The sequence below is a fragment of the Quercus robur genome, chromosome 8 (assembly GCF_932294415.1).
Source record: "Quercus robur chromosome 8, dhQueRobu3.1, whole genome shotgun sequence".
In the NCBI taxonomy this organism is placed as follows: domain Eukaryota; kingdom Viridiplantae; phylum Streptophyta; class Magnoliopsida; order Fagales; family Fagaceae; genus Quercus; species Quercus robur.
This window is the reverse complement of record NC_065541.1, coordinates 17910258-17934713: the sequence shown is the minus strand read 5'-3', so window position 1 is coordinate 17934713 and position 24456 is coordinate 17910258. Positions and strand designations below refer to the sequence as shown.

The 24456-nt window shown below is 35.3% G+C and overlaps 1 protein-coding gene across 1 annotated transcript; it reads right to left on the bottom strand.

Moving 5' to 3' along the window:
• Positions 1-1521: 1521 nt before the first annotated feature.
• Positions 1522-23571, bottom strand: LOC126694854 (ubiquitin carboxyl-terminal hydrolase 14). The gene is made up of 20 exons (XM_050391369.1): positions 23329-23571; positions 22201-22372; positions 21728-21840; positions 21295-21631; positions 17858-17952; positions 17318-17451; positions 17186-17242; positions 16987-17064; positions 16509-16563; positions 16382-16420; positions 15856-15936; positions 12193-12391; positions 12054-12111; positions 11858-11980; positions 11362-11450; positions 11177-11266; positions 3644-3814; positions 3366-3496; positions 3113-3245; positions 1522-2046 (listed from the first exon to the last, which is right to left on the bottom strand). The coding sequence occupies exons 1-20, from the start codon at positions 23434-23436 to the stop codon at positions 1868-1870; spliced, it is 2442 nt and encodes an 813-aa protein (XP_050247326.1). The 5' UTR covers positions 23437-23571; the 3' UTR covers positions 1522-1867.
• Positions 23572-24456: the final 885 nt, after the last annotated feature.

Genomic DNA, 24456 nt, shown 5'->3' with positions numbered 1-24456 from the left:
GTTTCTGGAGTATTTTGGTCTTTTTTAGGTTTCGAGGGTATTTTAGTCATTTTTTGAATTTTTGGGGGTATTTTGGTAATTTTAAATTTGGGGGCATTTTAGTCATTTTTGAAAATTTTAAAGTACTTTAGTCATTTTCACTTTAGTGGCATTTTGGTAATTTTGATAATTGGATAATTGAGTGGGTTGGGGTTTACCCATAATTTATTATTGGGTTGGGTTGGATTTGGGTTAGAAGCAATTAATTAAATGGGTTTTAATGGGTAAATAGGTTTTATATACCCAACCCAATTATGTCCATCCTAAATCCACCCATTTGCCACCCCTATTATTGGGTAATGCAAAATTACCCAGTAGCAAACAAATCTCAAGACCCACTACATCTGCCCGTCTATTACCGTAGCAAACAACACGTTGCTACTTGATACACTAATATCTACAAAGAGAATATCAGAGCACATTCATTTGATTTTCTGTTTTTATTTATTTATTTTTTTATTTTTTAATCTTATACACACTCTCTGAGGCAACTTCTCTCTCACTTTGCTCTCTCCTCCCTCACCTTCTCTCTCTCTCCAACTATCCAACTCACCCCAACATCTCCACCAAATACTCCCTTTTAACCCAAACCCCAAAGAATCCTAGGGGCATTTGAGGGGGGCCAAACTGCCAACCAACGGAGGAGATACAACCACATAGAACCAACTCGAGACTTGCAAATGAAACGGTTAAGTTGGCAGAGGAGATACAACCACATTGAACCAACTCAAGACTAGCAAATGAAAAAGTTAAAACTGCCACAAAAAGACGGCAAAAGGCCCACAAAAAGTGGTAGAGAGGGGCTCACGCCAGAGCAGAGCTCACAAAAAAGCCCACAAATTTAGTTTTTATTTGTTCTTAATAAAAAATAGAAATTAAATCAAGATTATATATATATATATATATATTTTTTTTTTTTTTTCCTTTATTCTGATTCTGCAAAAGTTACTTCTTCAGCTACTTATTGAAAAAAAGAAAAAAAAAATATTTTTATCCTTTTGACATGGCAACTCAATTTGAATAGCTAAACAAGCAAAACGCAACTCAAGGATTGAACAATAAGAAACCTTCATAGCTTCATACATATACGACCAATATCAAAAGCTAAAAATAAGCGAGGGACAATAGAACTATAAGTTTATCACTAATCAAAACAAAATAGTTATATAAGACAACTCAGATAACGAATTTAGGAAAATCTTTCTCGTCATTAGTCTCTACCTAAGTGAGTTGTAGTGGAACATTTTTTGCTTTAAAAAAATCATATTATATATATAAAGAGAGAGAGAGAGAGAGAGAGAGGTGTTACATCCACAACGTTTTCACAACAAATCTTAGGTGTTAAGTTTTTATTAGTTCTAATTTAAATCCATAACTTAAATTACTTTTTTGTTCATCTGTAACAGCCAATAATAATCTTCCACTTTGAATTTGTTGAGAAAATGTTGTAAACAACCAATCTTAAGGAACTAAAGAAGCAAATAGTTCAACAGTGCCAAACCAAATAGATTTGATAACTGCACTAATGGCTGCCAACAGCATCCAAACTCCCATGTGAGAGAACTAATTCTTGATCAGTTACTAGTACTCTACGCTACTACAACAACAAATATATTGACAAAACATGCAGATCATTAGTTCAAATTTTCTTTGGCCGAAACAACTAAAATGGAACATCAAAATATTTTAAAAAATAATCCAGTATATCCTCAAAATACACAGCTCTAGGCCACCTACAAACAAGAACATGGTTTGCTGTTTGCTAAGATTGAGATCACATGGTACCTATGTTATGCCGATTTGGTGTTTCCTATCCTTCCTCTGTCTCTTAACTGTTAAGCCTTTCAAAGAAATATAAATATCCCATGTCTTTGGGAGGATTAACGGATGCCCCGACCTTGTCATCATTGAAAATAACCCATCTACCATCTTTAAAGATGTGAGCGACATAGTGACCACATTGAGTCGAGGTTCCAATGTGGCTTACTATTCCTATCAGTCTGTATCCTGCAAAAGGCAAGTCACAACAATTTAATCAATACACGTTGCAGAAGTACAAGAATAGTCATATTTATGAATCATTGTTTTAACAGTAGCCAGGCCAAAATAGGAAAAAGGGATAAAGGAAAAATAAGTCTTAACAGTCACTAACAAATAACAAACAGATATATATTTAATTGGAATCTGTAATGCAATCATGGAAAATGTCTGGTTACTGACGATCAACCACAATAACAGCTGTAATTTCAATCAAGTCTACTTACGTGTTGCTTTTATTTGGATATGTTTTGAAATAATTTATCAAAACCAAACCTATGAGCAAACATGCAGCAAATACAATTAAATCTAAGCAAATTGAAAAGCAATAATCATAAGCATTATTATATAGTACATAACAGCCTAGACCCTATGGTTAGCAGATACATATCAAGATAGAAACCAAGATAAACCAAATAAGCTGATTATTTTAATTAAAAAACGCACTACTACACTACTTATTCAGATTAAGTTCACACTATGCTGTACGCCTGTACCACATTAAACTTTGAAAAAGGAAGCAGCTAATAGGAATGCAACAATAGTCTACAGTAAGAAGAAAATTCTCTCATAGCAAGGAAGTAAAAGCAACCACAAAAGCATGCTGCACCTTGTCCCACAGAAAAAGTCCAATGAGCCAGTAATGGAATGCACAAATACGGATACAGGAACAAGATACTTGTACAACACCATATGGACACGGTGATAAATCAATTCTTGAAAATTTAAGATAAGATATGCAAGGCATACTTTAATTAAGAACATATAAGGTTAATTTTTAATTCAAAAGATAAACGACTAATGCTAGAAGGCATAAAATATGCCTAAGTAATAAAACCAATTAAAAAGCAATTACTTTGATAGAGAGAGTGAGTAAGAGTGCAAGACAAAAGTTAAAAAATATAAAAGCATCCAGCTGAGTAACCATATCGGTTCCATGTCCAATAACAACACAGCTGCTAGTTTGAAGTATCCATGCCTTCTAGGCTGGAACAACTTTTAGAAACAATAAACTTATGAAGTATTAGGAACTCACTTCCTCCTCCATCAGGAAGCCCAGCATCGATAGGAGTAGGTGTAGTGTTTGATGTGGTAGCATCCATATCAGATGAAACAGAAGCTTCAGGATTGCTAAAAATCCAATCTGTTGCTTTCTCAATGTCACCACCCTAAAAAAAGTTTGGACGCAACCCCAAAATCAGATACAAAAAATTCAGTATTTGAAACCTAGTAGTCAGATGTACTCAGCCTTTTCTCTTGAGAGAGAAAGAAAGTGACAAAATACTCACCGAGGCCTTCAGTGCTTTCCTAGCAATTTCTTCTTGAAAACCAAATGAAATTAAAGTGTCAACTTTTGATTGGTCAACACTTGACAAAGTGTCAGCACCTTGTGCCTCTTGGGAAATTGGAACATCAATATCTGGAAAAGTAAAAAAGCACTTCAATATCATTTACTGCAGTATAATATGACTAAAACAATTAATGTCACAATTCTCCAAAGCTGGATCATGTGAAATAACAGTGCATGTTTCCCTATCCTTCTTTTTAAGATTGACATTTGAAATACCTGGATCTTCCATGTGTGAAAGTAACCAATTCATTGCCTCTTCCACGCCAGCATTTGAGGTCCTTATTGCAGCTTTCTCACAATGATGATGGTTGAATCCCATTGAGACAAGCTGGGAAACAATATCTTCATTTGGCAAGGGCTTATTTGATTCTACCTCATCCCCAGGAACTGTTAATTCATTATAAATAAATAATTAAAAATAAAAGCCAAGAATAATACCTAATACAAATTGTCAGTGCAAGCAAGTCAAAGCACACCCAAAAAAAAGCCCCAAATGGAATACAAATCTCTAACAACACTGATGCAGGAACAAAACCAAAATTATTTTAGATTTTATATTTTCAGATTTTTGAGATTATCTTATAGGAAATTGGATAATTGTAGACTTTTATTTTGATAGGGATTAGTATTTGAGCTCAATTAGGATTAGTTTTTCTTAATTCTTATCTTTTATCTCTTTATTTCCTGGAAGATCTAGCTCTATATAAGCTCCTGGTTTATTTGTATTTTAGAATAGATGATTGATTAATGAAGAAATTCAGATTGGGGATTTTCCAATAGTTGGGTGTTGATTCCAAACACCTTAGATGCTGATGCCTAAGTTTTGCTTGGTGCTGATTCCAAGCAACCCTAAGTGCTAATTCTTAGGTTTATCTTTTAATTTTCTTGTTTCTTTTATTTTCTCTTGATTGTCCTGCACCAGGCACTCATCCATTTCCCTCAAAATCAAGGATTGGTCAATAATGAGAAAGGAGCAAAGCGAATTCATGACCATTAGGTGTTAGGTTTGTATTCTATAGACAATGTGATATGAATGACAAATGATAGAAAAAATGGAGAAGAGCTATCTGGTTGGAAACGTTTATATTTGTCAAAAGGGGGAAGATTAACTTTACTGAAAAGTTAATTTTAAACCCTTCCAACCTGTTTCTTATACTTGTTTACTATTCCTCAAACTGTGGCAGCTAGATTAGAAAGGATCCAGAGAAATTTCCTGTGGGGGAGTTCTGAGGAAGCTTTCAAATATCCACTAGTTGCTTGGAGTAAGGTGTGTTGGCCGGTAAAGGCAATTTTTTTTTTTTTTTGATAAGTAAGAAGAGAATATTATTAATAAAAGAATAGCAAGAAAAGCACAAAAAGTTCACGGTAGTGAACAAAGGAAAAAAGAAATAAAAAGACAGAAGCAGCCCCTAATCTATACTAATAGATGAAAGAAAATCCAAAATGGTAGAACAATCCGAATAACCCCAACAACGAGACCAATCAAAGAGGGTCCGCTGGCAATACTCTAATAACTGAACCACAGTTTTCCCCTCATCCTCAAAAGACCGTCGATTCCGATCAATCCAAATAGTCCACATTAAACATCCTGGAACCATATCCCAAATATCAAAGCTATGCTTCCCAAGCCAATGATACCAGCAAACTAATAAGTCCACAACTGAACCTTGCATGACCCATTCCATTCCAAAAAACCGAAGCATATACATCCACAAAGAATGAGCTATCGGACAAAAAAGTAACAAGCGATCCACAGATTCCGCATTGCAATAGCACAAATAACAACGATTCGCCAAAGGGTGACCACGAAGCATAAGTTATCCAAAGTTAGAATCTGACCATGGGCTGCTGTCCACATAAAAAAAGCCACCCTTTTAGGAACCTTAACTTTCCAAATTCCCTTCCAAGGGAAAGTGGAAGGAGCTGCATTTCGAATCCTATGATAAAATGACCGACTATCAAACTTCCCACTACCATTAAGATCCCAACAAAGTCTGTCACACCCTCCTTCCCTAAAAATTCAGGTTTGGATCAAATGAAGAAAGGAGTAGGAAGCCACCAACTCCCAATCATTGAAGTCCCTATGAAAACTTAAACTCCACACTCTGTCATTATCACCCACAGGAGGGCTTAACACCTTAGAAATACAAGTCTCCTTATTAGCTCTACACAAAAATAACTGAGGATAAAGAATTTTGAGAGGAACATCACTAGTCCACTTATCATGCCAAAAGAGAATACAAGAACCATCCCCTGCCACAAAAGAGAAATGCTTAGCAAAAGTTTCCCACCCTTCACTAATACTCCGCCATAACCCACTACCATGAGCCCTACTACAAGCTCTAGTGCATCAACCCCCTTTTCTTTCCCCATATTTCATGGCAATGACCCTTTGCCATAGATGCGAGGTTTCATGGCCATACCTCCAAAGCCATTTCCCTAATAGGGCCTGATTAAAAGGCACCAACTTCCAAATTCCTAAACCACCCAACTCACGTGGTAAGCAAACCTTTTCCCAAGCCACCAAAGAATATTTGATACACTCAACTGATGAACCCCACAAAAAGTTCCTTTGGATGCATTCCAATCTATACGCCACAGCTTTAGGGAAGGTAAAAAGGGAAAGGTAATACGTCGGAATGCTTGAAAGGGTACTCTTCAGCAAGGTGAGTCTACCACCCTTTGACAAATAAAGCCGCTTCCAGCCTGAAAGCTTCTTTTCCATCCTCTCAAGGATCGGATTCCAAATAGAAGCTGTTTTGTACAAAGTACCCAATGGCATACCCAAGTAAATCATAGGCAAACTGCCCACCCTACACTGAAAGATATTAGCCAAAAACTGAATGTTACGCACCTCCACAATAAGGACAATTTCACTTTTCCCCACATTCACCTTTAGACCAGTAAAAACTTGGAAACAAGTCAAAACCAGCCTAATAGAAAGAATCTACTCTCTAAAGGCATCACAGAAAAGAATGGTATCATCCGCAAATAGGAGGTGAGAAACCCAGATATCAGTAAAATTAACAGGACCCACATGAAAACCTTGAATGATACCCCTTCCTTAGTTTTCTTCAAGATACGACTTAAAACCTCCATGATCAACAGAAAGAGAAGGGGAGACAAAGGATCGCCTTGTCTGAGACCTCTAGAGCTACCAAAGAAACTAGCAGAAGATCCATTAACCAGAACTGAGAAGCGAACGGTAGAAACACAAGTCTTTAGCCATCTCCTCCATCTATCCCCAAAGCCCATCCTCTCCAACAGATAAAACAAAGTGTCCCAATTCACACGATCGTATGCTTTCTCAATGTCTAGCTTACACAACACCCCTAGAGTACGACATTTTAGTCTATTGTCTAAACATTCGTTGGCAATAAGCACTAAATCCAAAATCTATCTGCCACCAACAAAAGAATTCTATGACTCCAAAATAAGTTTATCCAGCACCCGTCTCAATCTGTTAGCTAAAACCTTAGAAAACAGCTTATACACACTGCCCACTAGGCTAATAGGCCTAAAATCTTTGATATTTACCGCATTATTTTTTTTGGGAATCAAAGATAAGAAAGAAGCATTCAGAGACCATTCAAACTCTGAGCTCCTATGGAAATGATCAAAGAATGCCAGGACATCTATTTCCACTACACACCAGCATTTTTGAAAAAAAGCCATAGTGAAACCGTCAGGACCTGGGGCTTTATCACCCTTCATCTAATGAAGAACCTTTACCACTTCCTCCTTTGGAAAATCCCTCTCTAATTCAAGCCGCTCATCCTCCTCAGTTCTAGCAAACTCTAAACCATCCATAGAAGGGCACCAAGAAACTGACTCAGTGTACAACCTCTGATAAAAATTGACCACCCTAGACCGCACCTCTTTTTCATCCTCATAGAGGACTCCATCCACCTCTATACCCCAAATATGATTAGTTCTTCTATGGGAGTTTGCAACCCGATGAAAGAAGTGAGTATTATTGTCCCCCTCCTTCACAAATAAAATCCAGGATTGGGAATTCGAAGGATTGGGTTGTTTAACTAAGACCTGCTTGGAAAATGGTTATGATGTTTCGGGAGTGAAACCAATCATTTATGGCGTCAGGTTATAGCTACCAAGTATAGAGAGACTAGTGGGGGCTAGCGCACTGGAGTTGGTAGAGGGTCTCATGGGTGTGGAATGTGGAAGAGTATTAGGAAAGGTGTAGAGTTTCTTTGGACATGTGGTGTATGTGGTGGGAGAGGGTTTTCGTATTTGATTCTGGTATGATCTTTGGACTGGGCACATTCCCTTAAAGGATCTTTACCCTGATCTTTTCTCTTGTGCTATGGATAAAGAAGCCCAGATTTCTGAGTTGGTTACTATTGCACCTGAAGGTGGTAGTAGGAGCTGAAATATACAATTCCACCATGCTTTTCATGATTGGGAGTTGGAAAGAGTGTTTACTTTTTTCGAGCATATTTATTCCAAAATGCTAAGGGGTGAGGGGGTTGATAAATTGCTTTGGAAGTTAACCCCGAATGGTGTTTTTGATGTGCGCTCTTTCTATAACTCCTTATCTGACCCTCCTACCATTCTTTTCCCTGGGAAGTGTATTTGGAGTGTCAAGGTACCTAAAAGAGTGTCTTTCTTTTTATGGACATCAGCTCGGGATTGTATTCTCACAATTGATAACCTTGTAAAAAGGAATCTGTCCCTAGTTAAAAGGTGCAGCTTGAGATGTTGCAATGGAGAAACGGTGGATCATCTTTTGCTGTATTGTAAGTTCTCTCATGCCTTATGGAGGGAAGTCTTTTTGATGTTTGGAATTCAGTGGGTGATGCCAAGGACGGTTGCTTCTGTTCTTTTTGCATGGAAGAATCATTTGGGGGTACACCCTTCTACTACTTGGAATACGGTACCAGCTTGTTTGATGTGGCTAATTTGGCGGGAACGAAATACCCGCAATTTTGAGGATGTTGAGAGATCTGTTGATCTTTTGAAGTCTTTGCTAATTGGGACTTTGTTTGAGTGGTCACATATTTGGGGTTTTACGCAATGTGTTTCCATTTTTTATTTCCTTCAATCAGCTCTTGTTTCTTTTTGATTTGTTTGTAATTGTTTTAAGTATAGTTTGTTCATCATCGTGAACAAGATGTACTTTTTTTTAATAAAACTTTCTATTACCTATCAAAAAAAAAAGATGGTCAGCCTAATACTAATAGCCTAATAAACTACTAGGACCAAAAACATAAAAATACAATTGACTTGCAAACATAAATAATATTAAATAATAATTTTCTTGCGTCTCCCGCATCATTCTCCTCTGGTTGGAGAAAACTCAACCTCGAGTTTTAAAGCATTGAAGGATTAAGCTGCTGACAAGTAACACTTGCTTCAAGTTTGGAATCACCTTAGGGAGCACAAGGAAAAGAAAAACCTTGAATTCCACCACATCAGACTCATTTGGAATTATAAAATCAATGTGGGGAATTAGCATAATCTCATCTTGAACCTTATGAACCATAGGAAGCACTATGGTTTTAACCTCTTCGACTTCACCAAGATGTAGATCTTCAAGGACCATGGAGGGTTGATTAGAAGCACGTTCAACAACTTCAACTTTCACATCATGTGCACCCTCAAGCTTGCTGGGTAGTTTTTGAGTGGGTGCCATTATCTTTTCTAGCTGGGCATTAATCCTAGTGATTATTTGCTCCCCCAATGTCCACGAAATAGGTGAAACATTCTGATTTGCCTTTCTTACAATAGCAAAAAGTGAACTGAGAAGATCCAAGGAAATGTCTTCACTTTCATTTATGACCAGACTCATAATTGTTTCCATGGCTGAAAGTACAGCAGGTGAACGGTTGGACCTAATCATCTTCAAGAAACTTTGAAACATCTCAACAACCAATGCATCACACTCAAGATCCAACATCACCAAGCATAACTTGACCTTTGCAATGGTATCAAGAATTGAAGTCACCTTCTTATAAGAGCGAGTAGACACATGAGCCATATTTTCAAATGCTACAATCAACTGAAATATTTCCTTCATTTGCTCATCCTTATATAGGGGCATCTAGTGTTGTTATTCTTGTGACCTCAATAATGCAAGATACAACTGATACCTTCACATCCATTTCAAAATGTCTCAAAAGTTTATTATTGATCAGAGCCTTTATTGAGGGAAAAAGTGCACCTCGCACTAATTTCGATGGTACTTGCTCCACGTATGCTAACAAATTTTCAACTTCATCAAGAAGAGTAAGGAGGTCATCAATGGAGGAAGGAGGGCTAAGGAGTCTATTCCCAGCCTCCTTAAGCCACTTCTCAAGTTCACTATGAAAGGAAGTCATTTTTTTTTTAGCTCAGACTTAGGGGCACAAAACACAGAGATTGAAAGTTGAAACTGATGTTCTGATTTTTTTTTTTTTTTTTTTTTTTTTTTTTTTTGTGTGTGTGTGGAGGCCGGGTCTTCTACTTTTAAAAGAAAACTGGTGTTGTATAAGCTGGGCTTGGGGCTTGTTAAAAGGATCGGGCTTGGGTGCTGGTCTATTGGATTGAGCTAAATTTATAATGGGCTGTGTTGGGTTCTTTATTTGGGGGGTAAATTTGTGTTTGAGTGGCTAATGGGTCAGGTAGAATTTTAAGAGACAAATGCGCTGGGTTTTTTTAAACAAAAAGCTTGGTTACGATTACCTTATGAGGCAGTTGTTGGAATTGCGTCGGCAGCAGTAGCACTGGGCAAGTGAGGGTGATGTTGGCGCAACATCTAGAAAGGGATGGTGGTGGTGTGCGAAGCAAACTTCATGAAAGAATTTGACTAGATCTGACTCTGGGTGTTTTTTTGGCGGTGGTGTGGTGCGACGGCAGCAATGGGCTCTTATCTCTCTTTCTTTCTGTCTATGTAGTTGCAGGAATTTGGGGACTTGATTGTGGGTTTAGGATGGAGGTTTCTGGTTGGCTTGAATATTTGGCTTTCTGTTCGGTTACACAACTATAGGACAGCTTTTTGGTACTAAGTAGAAAAATGACAAAGACAACTTTCTAGTGGAGGAAAACACAGCCGTAATGGGATTTTTTTATTTTTTTGGGTGATATTTTCTGGCTCTTTCCTGCAGTAATGCTTCAACAGATCGGTGTTTGCTCTGATGCCCAAACTGACGCAGGACAACCAGAACAAAACTGAAACAACAATAAAATAAAGGAATATCACCTAGGAGTCGGCACCTAAGCCTTGCTTAGAGTCAACACCTAGGATAGACCTGGAATCAACTCCAGACCAAAAGAGACCAAACGGCCATTTTTTCATTCATCAAAATATCAACTATCCCTCAAGGAGTACGATAGATTGCTTATAAAGGATTGCTAAACCCTAGTTCTAATTGGCTAGGAAACCCTAATTGCCTTATTACAAAAATATCCTTGCTTCCAAATTAAAATATTAATAGCCTAATAAACTACTAGGACCTAAAACATAAAAATACAATTGACTTGCAAACATAAATAATAATAAATAATAATTTTCTTGCGTCTCCCCCATCAAAAACAATAAAATAAATGCTTGTTTCACAAAAATACATAAATATGCAGAGGCCATGACATTGTGTGAGTGTGAGTGTGAGTGTGTGTGTCAGAACAAACATAATTATGAAGTAGAGAGGATATATATGAACAAATTTAAACATGTAGGTATAATTTAAATAAATAAATAATTTTAGTGACAAAATTTAAAAGAAACTTGGAAATGCCAGAAAAATCTCATACCACCCTCTGGTAATAGCTCCTCCCCAGGTTGAAGACCATTGCTGCGTATGTGACTAATATCTATGATGTCAGGAACATCTATATAGACATCTGAATGGACGGATTGCATTAACAATAATATTAGTTTAGAAAGCTTTAAGAAAACCAAAAAGCTTGCGTAAGAAAAGTAGGGAATAGAAAGATACCAAGCTTTTTTGGTACCCAGCCTGCTTCCATGACAAATTTACGCATGTGCAACACCAGGTAATCAGGGAATGAAGTTAGGCCTGTAGTCCTGCAGGATAAAAATGAGGGGAATGAACAGCAATAACCAGATATAAATAAAACTCTGAGCAATCTAATTGCATCAACCAGCTTTTAATACTCAGGATATGGTTATTATTAACAACACTTCCTTAACACCATAAAAAATCAAGAGTGGCTACTATTTCCTAAAAAGACCATGACATAGATAACAAGTCACCTTCCAACTTGCCCATGTGGGCAAGCAAGAAAACCTAGCCCACTTGACTTTTTTTTATATAATACACACTTTCTACAGCGAGTAGCAACACTTATGAGCCTCATTCTCCCCTCATCTCCTCAAAGTTATCTTAAGAAAGGTGAGAGAGAATGGCACCCAAAAATAACATATTTTCAGAATAAGAAAAATTGAAACCAGCAAAAGATAACAAAGCTCACTTGATTGCTGTTGTCTTAGCCTTCAAAGCAGTGCTGTAAAAGTCATGTATCTCCTCTGGAGCAGAAAAGTTTGCAAGGCATGCTTCTAATGGCACCCGTGGACGTACAATTTCATCACTGGATCTGCAGGAACTAGATATTCTAAGCAAGAAGTCTAAAGGGGCAAAAACAGGATGCTGAACATGTGTGAACTTACACTTCCTTCCCTTCTGAAATTTTTTCTGCTTTGAATTTGTGAAATTCTTCTAGTTCTTCTGAATTCTCAAACAATAAAATCATTAGGATATAATTTTCAGAAAGAGTGATCTGAACGAGTAATGATTAAAGGAATTTACGTTTATTAGTTGCCTCATGCAGTGGGATATTTAAAGAAAGAATGTAGTCAAGCCTACTATTGTAAGTAACTTTTCCAGACGAACATAAGATTCGATCTTCAACACCAAACTTGAAACTCTTTGCAGGATCCAATTCAGGTTTGCCCGCATTAGCTCGTTCAACTTGGTCAAGAAAATGTAGGAAGAATTCCAGGGCATCCTAGACATAATGTAACAAGTATTCAGATAAAATATTAACTACTACAATAACAATAACATTGTAAGGGGTAAACTAATGTCTCCCAGTAAAGAGAGTTGACCTCGGTTAGGAAAACCACCTGTAACCTAGTACTAAGCCTGAGGCAGGTAGCAGAAGATAGGCAATCAACTAACTAACTAATACTGCCTAACATTGGGTCATGGATAGGTAATGCACAAGACCACAACAGCTAAAAAATAAGCAGTCACCTAGTTGCCACATTGAAACTTAGCACTCAGACATATTGCACACTGAATGACTGCAAGCAGTGTAGCATCATAACAAAAGGCAAGGTTGCGTAATATACTTTACTCATAAACCTGTTCTTGGAGACGTTTCTCCAATTGAGTTTGAGCTCATAAAGAATGCACTATAATCAGATTAGTTTGCAACATCTACTTTGTTTGCCATATGGAATAATTAATAATTCAGACCATCTGAAAATTAGTTAATTGGAGGAATTAAAATCTACTCTTTAACTGTTAAGGCCTAAAATTTCCAAAACTGCCAACTGCAAAGCTCTGAACTACTTGCCTTCAGATTCTTTGAAGGGGGAAAAAATGTTTCGTATGTACTTTTGATAGCACAACCATAGCGTGGTTAAAGAGAACAGAAAAACAAAACAATTAGTGTTGTTTTTGATACTAGGTTGTTAGTATTTTAATTTATGTTTTATTTGCTTATCCTTGAGTCAAGGGTATTTTTTGTAATATTGTAATTGTTGGTTGTGGGCCTTGGGTTTTATTTCATTAACGTTATCTTATTTATGGGTATTTATGTGTTGGCTTTGGTTCAATTCAATTAGGGTTCAGTTTACAAGTTAAAGTAGGAGTTCTAGTTATATTAGGAAACATTAAGTGCCCGTTTTTTAGCAGTGTTTAAGTATTGTTGTTCAGTTTTCAGTGTTGTGGAAAATCTAATCTTACAATAAAATCTATTACACTTTACCCAAATTAATACCCACGTATTTATTGTGATAGTTTTCAGTGTTGTGTAACTTACAATAAAATCTAATCTTCTCATTTCAGAATAAATCGATAATTGCGTGTAACTTACAATAAATAAAATTTAAAAATATAAGGAAATTACACTTTACCCCCTAAACTATACCCTCATTTACACTTACCTCGAATGCAGGATCGCTCCCCAAAACTAATACTCGTGTAATACTTTGCACCCTACTGTCTATTTGGCAATTAAGTTGGACGAAAAATGTCACTTGAGTCGCGTGACTTGCTCTTCCATCCAACTTAACTACCAAATAGACGGTATGGTGCAAAGTGTTACACGGGCATTAGTTTAAGGGGGTAATCGTGCATTCTTGTAGTTCAAGGAGGTAAGTGTAAACAGGGGTTTAGTTTAGGGAGGTAAAGTGTAACTTTCCCTTCTTTTTTTGTGTTATTATTCACAAGTGTGCTCATATAACCCCTGAAAACTATAAAACTCTATTTTCCTTCTTCTTACAAGGTAAAACCCCAAATCAAGTACTTCCTCTTACCTATTGGAACCCTAAAACCAAACTTACTTTCTCTATCAAATAGCCATAACAAACTCATCAAACCCTAGCCAATTTTGAACCCTAACCGCACTTTCTAAAAGTTCTAAACCCTAGATCCACAAATTTCCCTAGACCTTAACCCAGCACAAGCACACAGAAATTCTCAAATTTGTCCTACCCTACATCAACTTTTCTTTGGTACCATGGCTCAATTCATTTGCCCATGGCAGGTAAAAGAAAGTTAAAGATGCAATACAAGCACTCCATTGCATAACTTAAATTGATCTGTCAGCTTCATACTCCGGCAAGGGTAAGTAGATTTGCACCTATCAAAAAAAAAAAAAAAAGTAGATTTGTATTGTAAAAGATTTTGCAAGGAAACATGAACATACTCGTCTCCCAGGATATCTTAAAACATGTGCCATTTATTGCTTTAAGGACATTCAAGTGTCCATTTGGTGTGGCTTAAATTTTGTGGCTTATTTAAAGCAGGGTCTGTTTTAATAAGTGAGGTTTGAACAAGCTGTACCTAGATAAGGAGGAAAAAAATGTGCCCTTTAAAAAGCTGTACCTAATATGCCAGCTTTAAGCTTAAACAAACGGCCACTTAGGGCACGTTTGGTGTACTGTTATGGCGATTACATCATTTACATGGGCATAAGAATCACTATTACAAGTAATACGAGAAGCTAGAATGGAATAAGTATTACTGTTCATTTGTTTGGTGATAACATAGGAACAGAAAATGATAAGACAGTGGAATCAAATCATATTTAAATCAAAAAATTTAAAATGCCCTTATTTATAAAATTATATTTACATGTTAATTAACATCTTATGATATACAGATTGAACAATTTTATAATAAATATTTATGCCCTTATTCAAAAGTAATGACTATAAAAAAAAATCAGATATAATAAGAAAAAATATAGCCAAAAGAGTCATGAAACGTAGATATAATCCTCATCTTTTTTTCTTATCTTTTTTTTTTTATCAAAAAAGAAATAGACCATGGATTTATATGCTTTCATGTTATCATCCGAATCATCTCAAAGCTTGGCCTTCAAAACCATATTACATGGATCACACCATCCATGGGTCTAAAGGGCAGACACAGATGAGAATGCTCGTAGAGAGAGCGAGAGAGAACCTGAAGATCTAGCCAAAAAAAAATAGGGGGAAAGACTATTAATTTTGGGTCTAACATAGCAGAAAACAGTGGAGAGAGAGAATCGACACCTTTTTTCCTGGAAAGCAACAACCAGACCAGAGGGGGTTTCTAGGAATTTTAGCTTTAAAAGTTATTTCATTAGTTGAGGAATAGAGAGTACGGTGATTTTAATAAGGAATGGTTACTCCTTATTTTAAAGAATAGTCATTCATAAGGAAAAGTTATTCCTTTTAAAGAAAACACAACCAAACAATTGAATAGCTATTACATTATTGTGTCGAATACAACAAATCAAACGTGCCCTTAATATATTATTATATTATCCATACAAAAGTATCTACTCATCTAATTCCTACTTTACAGCCACCAAATCACTAATATGATACCATCCACTCTAATGGCTATACTCAATCTTTCTATATGTCTAAACTCCAAATGTTTGTTAATGACCATCTTCCACATTACAAGGCCATGTGATTATGAAAAATACAACAAATGGCATGCAAGAAAGCATAAATCCAAATTTCATTTGATTGACCTTTCAATTCCTAAATGTCTTTATGCTAATCGACATAATTCTCTTTTGTATGAGCTAGAGCCAGAGCTAGAAAATTATTTTTGGTGTACCAAAAAGTCAAAACAAAAATGTAAGAAAAAGAAAAGTTCAAATATATTAAGGATGAAAATAGCACCTTACATCTCTCCGTCATACTATATTCTTATGCTAATTAAGCGAAAAGAAGGAAAATATACCTGTTGTCTCATTGTAGAGAACTCAGGATGGCTGGCGGCAATAACTGCTTTGAACATACGAGGGGGTATCCCTTGCTGTTTCTAATATTTATAGAAGAAGGTAAAAGGAAACAGATATAGTACAGGTCAAAGGACAATCTATAAAAGAGATTAAATAAAATAAAAAAAGTGAAACCATAATATAAAAAAAAAAAAAAAAAAAAAAAAAAAAAAAAAATCAAAAAAAGAATATTGATATATGAATACAAGTCTCATTAAAACGGAAAAAGAGTGGAGAACTAAACAATACGGCACGAAAAAAACAAGAAGGTTGAAAAAATAAATAAAATTTTTAAATATGGGCATCAAAGTTTGAGAAAGAACAGACAAACATTGATAAGTTCTTAAAAATTCAAAGCCTGTTTGAAAATTTCAAGGTTAAGGAATTTCGTCATACTATCCAACAATAATACCATTGTATAATTTAACCATTTCCAAGCACAAAACAGAGACTCGGAATGCAGGCAAAATGAGCCAGAAAGCTTACAGCTCTTGCAGTTGAGGTAGCATTTGCATTATCATCTTTCTGGATAACAAATAAGAAATGTAAACCAAAGAGTAACAGAGCTAGAAACTATAGTCTAAAGGAGCTCATTCTGTTAGAGTTAACAAACCTCCAGATCTGGAATAGAGTATTTTCCAGATAGCAAACCATGGGCCAACTTAGTCCTGCCATTGAACAAGAAAGCATTAGAAAATATGCAAATCTGCAACATAAAAGGAGGGGGACGGAGAAGGGGGAAGAACAGAATAACTGCCCACAGAAGTATAACACAGAAAACAACGAGTAAAACTTAGGTATAGCACCTTATGCAGTACATTAGGTTCTCCAATTGAATTCAATGCAGCTATGTGTTTGAATTTAATTGGAGAAAAGGTACTGTACCTAAAATTTTCCCAAAACATATTTATAGACATTTTTGAATGATAAACACATAAAAAATGAATGTGTTCCATGCACACACAGAAATGGAGACCCAATTATCACCAGGATGACAGCTATAATGACTTATGATTAGCAACATGATGGAAATAAATCAGATAACAGATTACACAAAAAGAACTAACCACACTGATGTACTAGTTACTTACAACTGCATATTGAGGTCTACAGTTGGATCAGCAGGAGCCATCTCAAAAGCCACTTTCAAACTTTGGCTTCTATGGTATCTGATAATATAATTGCACCAAAAATAAAGAAATAAGTGTAATCAATTTCAGAAATTTTAAAGGGTGATTAATATTCATGCCCCAGGGGGTAGGGGGGTGTAAGAGAAAAAATTATACTCACCGTGAATAGAAGGAATGTGTTGAAAACACAACTTGCATGGTTGCTGCCAAATAGCAGCTGCAAGAATGAAATAAGAAAATATTAAATAAGAAAAAAAATTCCCAAGCAGCCCTGAATGAGGATCAACATTACCTGTTTCCAAGATTGACAAGTCCAGTATAACCTGGTCCACAAATTGGTTCCACATCCTGTCCACTTTCTTGGATACGGTTCCAATCAAAGTTCGTATTCTGGTCAAGTTCTCTCTCAGCAGTTGTCATTTCAGTCTGAAATAAGAAAGTGAAAATATCAAACTTTAAATTAATGTAATAATACAAAATATACTGGAGGTAAATATCCCAACCCCATTTGTAGAAAAATGAGTCAATGACTAAAACCTGCATAGTTGAAGTAAGTCGATTGAAGTCTGGCTATACTATAAATATAAATAATTTAATAAACATATTAAAAGAATCCTCTAGATAATATAAGAGGGATGAGATCCAAGTAAATTTGAATTATCAAAGACACAAGAAGGAACTAATCTTGTCCTTGCCAACCAAAACCCAAACCCAATTATTACACCACATTATATTACCGAACACTAAATCTGACACATGTTGAGATCAGAAATGCTGTGTTATTGGATACTAAGAGCCATAAAAATTTTCTTTAAAAAAAAAAACAAAGAACCTTCTGTAATGATGAAAAATCAATGCCAAAATGTGCCAGATGCTGTGCTAATAGCGGGTCCAGAACACTTTCATCCTCCGGATAAGAGAAAACATCTGAGCTGCCACAATACGTGTTACACATCATTAGCACCCAATACATTTAAGAATGAATCCTCAGAAAAATACTTACTATCAGATTGACGATTATACTGCCATGGCAGGTTTGCCTGGATCAGTTCAGGTTGTGAAAGAACTTTTCAAAGCCAATCAGAACATTTTTTAAATCATGAATATGCTAGGTTAGTAACATTTAATAGCATATTTTGTGATGTAAAGAACAGAAACCAACTTACATAGAAAAGGTCAACAAACAATGTTCATAAAAATTCAAAAGAATCCCCACATATTAAAGAATAACAGCTCAACTGGAAACTAATATTCTTGCAACAGTATTATTTAGCATTTCATATTCTTTTGACTCCACTCTGCTTAAAACTCAGACCCAACTCTCAGAGGGTACAGCTTTCATGAACATCAAGCCATGGAATCAAATCCTTGATTCTCTAGAAGCTAAACACCGCATCAAATAAGGACAATGTCCAATCTGAAATCAACAATGTCTAAATTAATTATAGCCTGCATCCACTAAAAAGATTATCAAGCACCAGAATCTTACCTGAAGCCCTCTAACATGTCACTAAATCCACTGGAGTCTACATAACAGTGAAGTATTCAACTACTACTTGGCCACAGATGAACCAAAAAAACTACAACAATACCTCATCCAAACAGAAAATCCCTAAACCTTCATACTACCTCAACCCGAATATTATGCAGAAGCTCAGAAAGGGAGAATTCCATTTTACTTCAAAGTCTTAAGATCAATACAGCATATACAATGCTATAGAACATCAAATCATGTCTTCCCAATAGCTTATGCACCAAAAACCTTCCATCACTCTTGCTCCTACACTTATCAAATACTTGGGCCAAATTAATGCATCCCTACTCCTATGAAAGTGGTGACTCATAACTACACCAAGTGTAATCCAAAATCTTCCCTGCCTTTGCAACTGTATCAAACCCCACTCCTGACCCCCTGTTATGCCCAATCAAACTATTCTTCCAAAAACAATACAGTTGTCTATATATTGCCGCAGAAGTTTGATCTGACATCCCAAATAGATGCAGTCCTTTTTTAGCCTAGCACATGTATGCTATCATGAAAATCATCTTTTGTTTCCCTAAATTTACACCAGTGCCGACTTAACACTAAATGCAATTGATACAATCGCCTAAGGCCCCAAGTATAAAAAAGGCCCCAAATTTTAATTTAATTAAGCCCAAATATTAGCCATTAAATAAAATAATATTTTTTTATCAAATGAAAATTTAAAAAAAAAAAAAAAAAAAAAAAAAAAAGAGATAAAAATGCTACTTTCACAAAAAATTTCACAATACTTCTACAACAAATCCTAAGTAGTAGGTTGTTACAAGCTGTTATTGACGGAGAAAAAATAATTTCAGCGATTGGTTCTATTGTGAATGTAGCACTTATCAAAAAAAAAAAAAAAATTCACAACATTTTTCACAATAGTTGAGTTGGCAAATTTTTACTAGTTCTCACCTAGGTCTACCACTAACATCACTCTTTTACTTACCACTACCATTCTATCACATCAACAGGTGTGAAAAACTTAGTCAAATTTTTTGTGTCTATAAACCTTCTATATATAAAATAAAATAAAATAAAAATTCTACATGGTTCATGTTAATTAGTAATAATTTTGTATCTAAAACAAGATAATAGAGTTTAAATAATATTTAATTTTTTTAAGTCATATTTAAATATATAAAAGGATTCAATTTCATTTTTCGCCTTAGGCCCCCAAATGTATCAAGCCGCCCCTGATTTACACCACCACAAAATCCACACAAGCATCTTTAATTATGGAGAAAGATCAAAGTTCCACATCTCCTCAACCTTATTCCCACATAAGTAATCCCAGAGAACTCAGCATATTCATAATTCCCACATTTCATTCAGTCCCATCCAAAGTCTTCAGAGACTGGACAAAGTCACACTCTCTGACTCTTGCCTTAATTTCATCAGTTCTATAAGTATATAACCTTCAATATTCTGAAATTGGCACTCTCTTTCACCCTTTTCTGATAATTTAAATAAAACAGCCATATACATCATATAAAGAAAACATTAAATGACTTGGAGTGTGAAACCTGTATACAAGAAGCTAATTGTTGTTTCTTGCATTAAATTTCTGCTTCTCAAAGATCAAGTTTTGTGGAAGGGAAAAAAGGGAGGGAGGTTGAACAGAAATAAAAGAGGAAGAAAGAAACAAAAGAACTTGCTAATTTAAATGCAACCAAACCCTTTCGGATGATCAGACATTTATTAGAATATCTACACTTCACAATAAGAAGTTAAGAACAACATTGATTGATTTAAAAGCATAAGCAAATGACATTTGACTTGTCAAAAATAAATGAATAATAATAATAATCAAATGGCATTTGCTTAAATATCTCTTCTTTCCCGATAGAATAATTTTTAAGAGCCCATGAAGGAGCATCTATGGTGTTCGCATAACATTAGTAATCACAAGTACTTGAGAAAACCATCGGCATTTTGAAAGATGAACGAACTTTTCTGAAGAATATAGATATAGTTTTTTTTTTTCCAATCAATAGCTTCAAACTAAGTTTTTTTTTTTTTCCTTTTTAACTTTTTAGCCAACTAAATTGCCAACCCTGCTGTTCTGAATCTTGATTGGATGAGTAGTTTTAGGGTGGAGACGAGAGTAAGGGATAAATTAGGGTAGGTATTCAATTTGAATCTAGCCCATTTTTTGGTAAGCGAATTTAATCTTTCCAGCCAAAAGACAGAAGAGGAAAAAAGAAAACAAATACATATTCAACATCATGGTAAAAAAAATCATTAATGAGCAATCAACTCATTACATTCAAGAAAAGTAATCGCACCCTGATAAAATCAAATTGACAATACCATCTAGCATACTTGACTACCTTTGCCACTAATGATGACCACATGGACAGCACCTCAGAACTAACAACTTACCAGGAACAAAGAATGAATATTTTCTCTGTCCTTAGCCTGAGAGAGAGAGAGAGAGTGAACCCTTTCACATATGACGTTGAGTATGTAAATGCAAAATGCATGAGATTGTTAAGATCATAAGTATACAGAATCACATATTATGTTCATTTCGCCATACCACTATCTGCTGCTCCTATATCAGTCATAACAGTAATAAAAATGTGACTGAACAAATCTTCTTTTGATAAGTAAGTTTTGGCCCCAAGGGGAAGGGGAAAGGGAGATTCAAACTAGTGACATTTTGCTTCATGAGAGAAAATTGCAGAAAGAAAAAAAAATATTAAAAACCATTCCCATTAATGATGCCAGGGGGACATTACCTGCTGCTTCCAGATCAGCTGTAATGGTCCCAAGCTTTACAGCAAGAGGGTAGTGTGTCTCATTGTAGTGATCAATAGCATGGTTGTTGCCACCAGTTCCATCCCAATTTTTCCTCCCACAAAGGATCATGCCATCAGTAAGATTTAGCCAAAGATTGTCCGTTTTATCACACTTAATACATTTCCACCCAGATGGAGGGACAATAACACCATTTTCAATCTGTTGCAAATCCATTGCATATGCACTTGTTTGTTTCTTATCGGCTATCCAAGCTGCAACTTGCTCTTTCCGCTCAGCACCCTCAGCCATCAAGATAGCATCAACGGCCAACCTGACCTGCAGTATTTTACAGTACTGGTAAATAAATCAAATGCTGTTTAAAATGGAAATCTTTTTACCAAATAATTAGGGGGTTTGGGGAGTAACAGGCACCTTCTCCGGCAACTCCACCGAAGGAAATGGAAGGGTAACATGGTCAGGCAATATAACTATAGTGTAAGTTTCTTCATATTCAAGTTCACTGTTGTCAAATCCCCCATCAATACCTGCAAATGAAATCATATACCATAAATATTAATAAAACATATCTCCACTATGGCACAGAAAATTATTAGTACTTGTTATAACAAGATTCAGCATTTGTAAGAGAAGAGCCAGAACATCCCTCCATAAACTACAATAACAAATTTTCAGCTAAAAGGGACCAATAAAAGTTTCTCTGTGGCTAGTAGAGAGATCAACTGGTTATTGAAAGTACATTCATTCTAAATTGTTTTCCCTTAATCTCACTAATTTTTCTTTTCCCTTTTTTTTTTTTTTTTTTTTTTTTTTTTGGGGGGGGTTGTTTTCGCGGGTGGGTGTGGGGTTGCAGGGGAAGGAGAGGAGGGTCATCACGAATCAAGTACCTATACCCAAAAGTGTTGGTTTCTTCAAAGGCCTATCTTCAGCAACCACTTTTTTTGTTTGCTTTATATGCAAGTAAACTTTATTCCCAGTCTTCTCATAGTTCCAAGCCACGCAGTCCTTTCCAAAAGCTAGAAATGTATTCATGTCGATAAACAACCCACCTTCTGATCTCTGACATCAAAACAACACCACAATGCATGCATGAATGTCAAAATCAATATAATTGAAATTAGTACAATCATCCACTTTAGTTGCAACAAACAGGAGAAAAGAAACCGAATAAAAAAAAAAATCCCCGAAACTTAGATTTTCTAAATTACACATGCTCTTCAATATAATTGAAATTAGTACAATCATCAAATACGCCATTAAAACATAAAACCTCCAAAATCAGATTTTTAAAATGTATACGAACCCTTATCAGTTTCTGACCCCAAAAAAATAACTAAATAACAGAAACCACAAAAAGAAATTATAAAAATTAAAAAAAAAAAAAACACACACACACAATTTCAAAATTCATTTCTTTATTTACATATTTATAATGTCCTCATTTTTTAGAAACACAAAGTACCTTAACAAAGCTTTGATAATTTGCATAAATTTTATTTTCATATAATTTCCCAGAATCCAACAATGACAACAGAAAAAAAAAAAAAAAAAAAAAAAAAAAAAAAAAAAAAAAAAAACAACAACAACAACAACAACAACAAACAAACAAACAAACAAGTTGGACAGGAGAGAATGCAAAGTTTGTTTGGCAAAAAAAAAAGAAGTATTCCGAATTTTAATTTGTATATTTCCTCAAAATCAGAAAAAAGGTAATCCAAGAAAATTCAAAGAAGAAATTTGAATGGTGCAAAAGGATAAGATTTCTTTTCCGACTACGCTTTCATTTTCTCAGCAACCAACGGAAATGAAAAGAGAAAAATCATCGACAAGACATTTCAACAAACACATGAGCTTCAGTGCAGTAAAACTTAGGGAAAACGAAAACAAGAACAGAAATGAAACGAAACTATACCATAAAGCCAGAAAGATAAGCTTTCTTTCTCGGACTACACTTTCCTCTTTGTCTTTTTTTTTTCGGGAACCAAACGGAAAACTAAGGGAAGAGAAAAGATTACCGGAGTGTCGAAAGAGAGGCAGCATTCTTGCTTGTAGATGCGATTGGTGGGCTCCGGGATCCGAACCCGGGAGAGATTGGATCGGAGCAAGTCCATCGGGTCTGACATGTTTGTCTGCAAAGAAAATCAAATGGGTTTTGAACAGAGAGAGAAAAGAGAGAAAGGGGTTTTAGAGAGAGATAGGAGAGAATATGTGCTTTGCCGTAAGGCCACTGCAATTGTCTTTGTAAAAGGGACTGGAGTTGGCACGTTTTCTTTGCGCTGTCTTTTTAAGTAAAAATCGAAAGCAAAATAGCTACCAAAAATGCAAACAAAATTAATTGGTTCTTAAATTAATATGTTTTGTAGTTTTTTTTTTTTTTTTTTTTGAGGATAATGTGTTATAATTTGATTTGTCTTTTTTTATTTAAATTTAATAGTGGGATGGAACTAATTAAAAATAATAATGGGAAAGGAAAATGGGTTCAAACTTTTTTTTTTAAGAAAAAACATAAGAGAATTCCTATGTGAACATGATATCACTGAGGGAGATGGACAGCGACACAATCATATACGTGATACATTACAAATTATGTCATTCCAATTGACTCATTGTCCTACCATTTTAACTCGCTTTCATATTAAGTATTTTCTATTTTTAACTTAACCCATTATCTTATTTTTCAGGTGGCAATTTTTTAAAGTTTTAAAAAGTTGGGAATTACTCTTTTACTTTCTTTTTAGAAATCATATATACATACTGTCAAAAAAAAAAAAAAAAGAAATCATATATACATGGTGTGTGAGAGAGAACTTTGATTTTTATTTATACAAGACAAGAGTTTGTTTCAAATTATGCATAATATGAATGATTTGTATAGTTCTCTTCAATGACAAGGTGTTTTTTTTCCCCTTAAAAAAAAAAAAATTTTTTTTTTTTACTATATGGAAATATTACATTAAACATAAAAAGCAAGAACATCTCTCAACCAAGCCTCTTTCACAGAAGGAGGGAGAGAAGAACTATTACAACAAAAGGAAAAATTTTGGTGAGCATGGACCACCGAGTTTGCTTCCTTTTTGACCCAAATTTAAAAAACAATTATCAAAAAAAAATTTTAAAAACAATTATCAAAATAGTGACTAAGC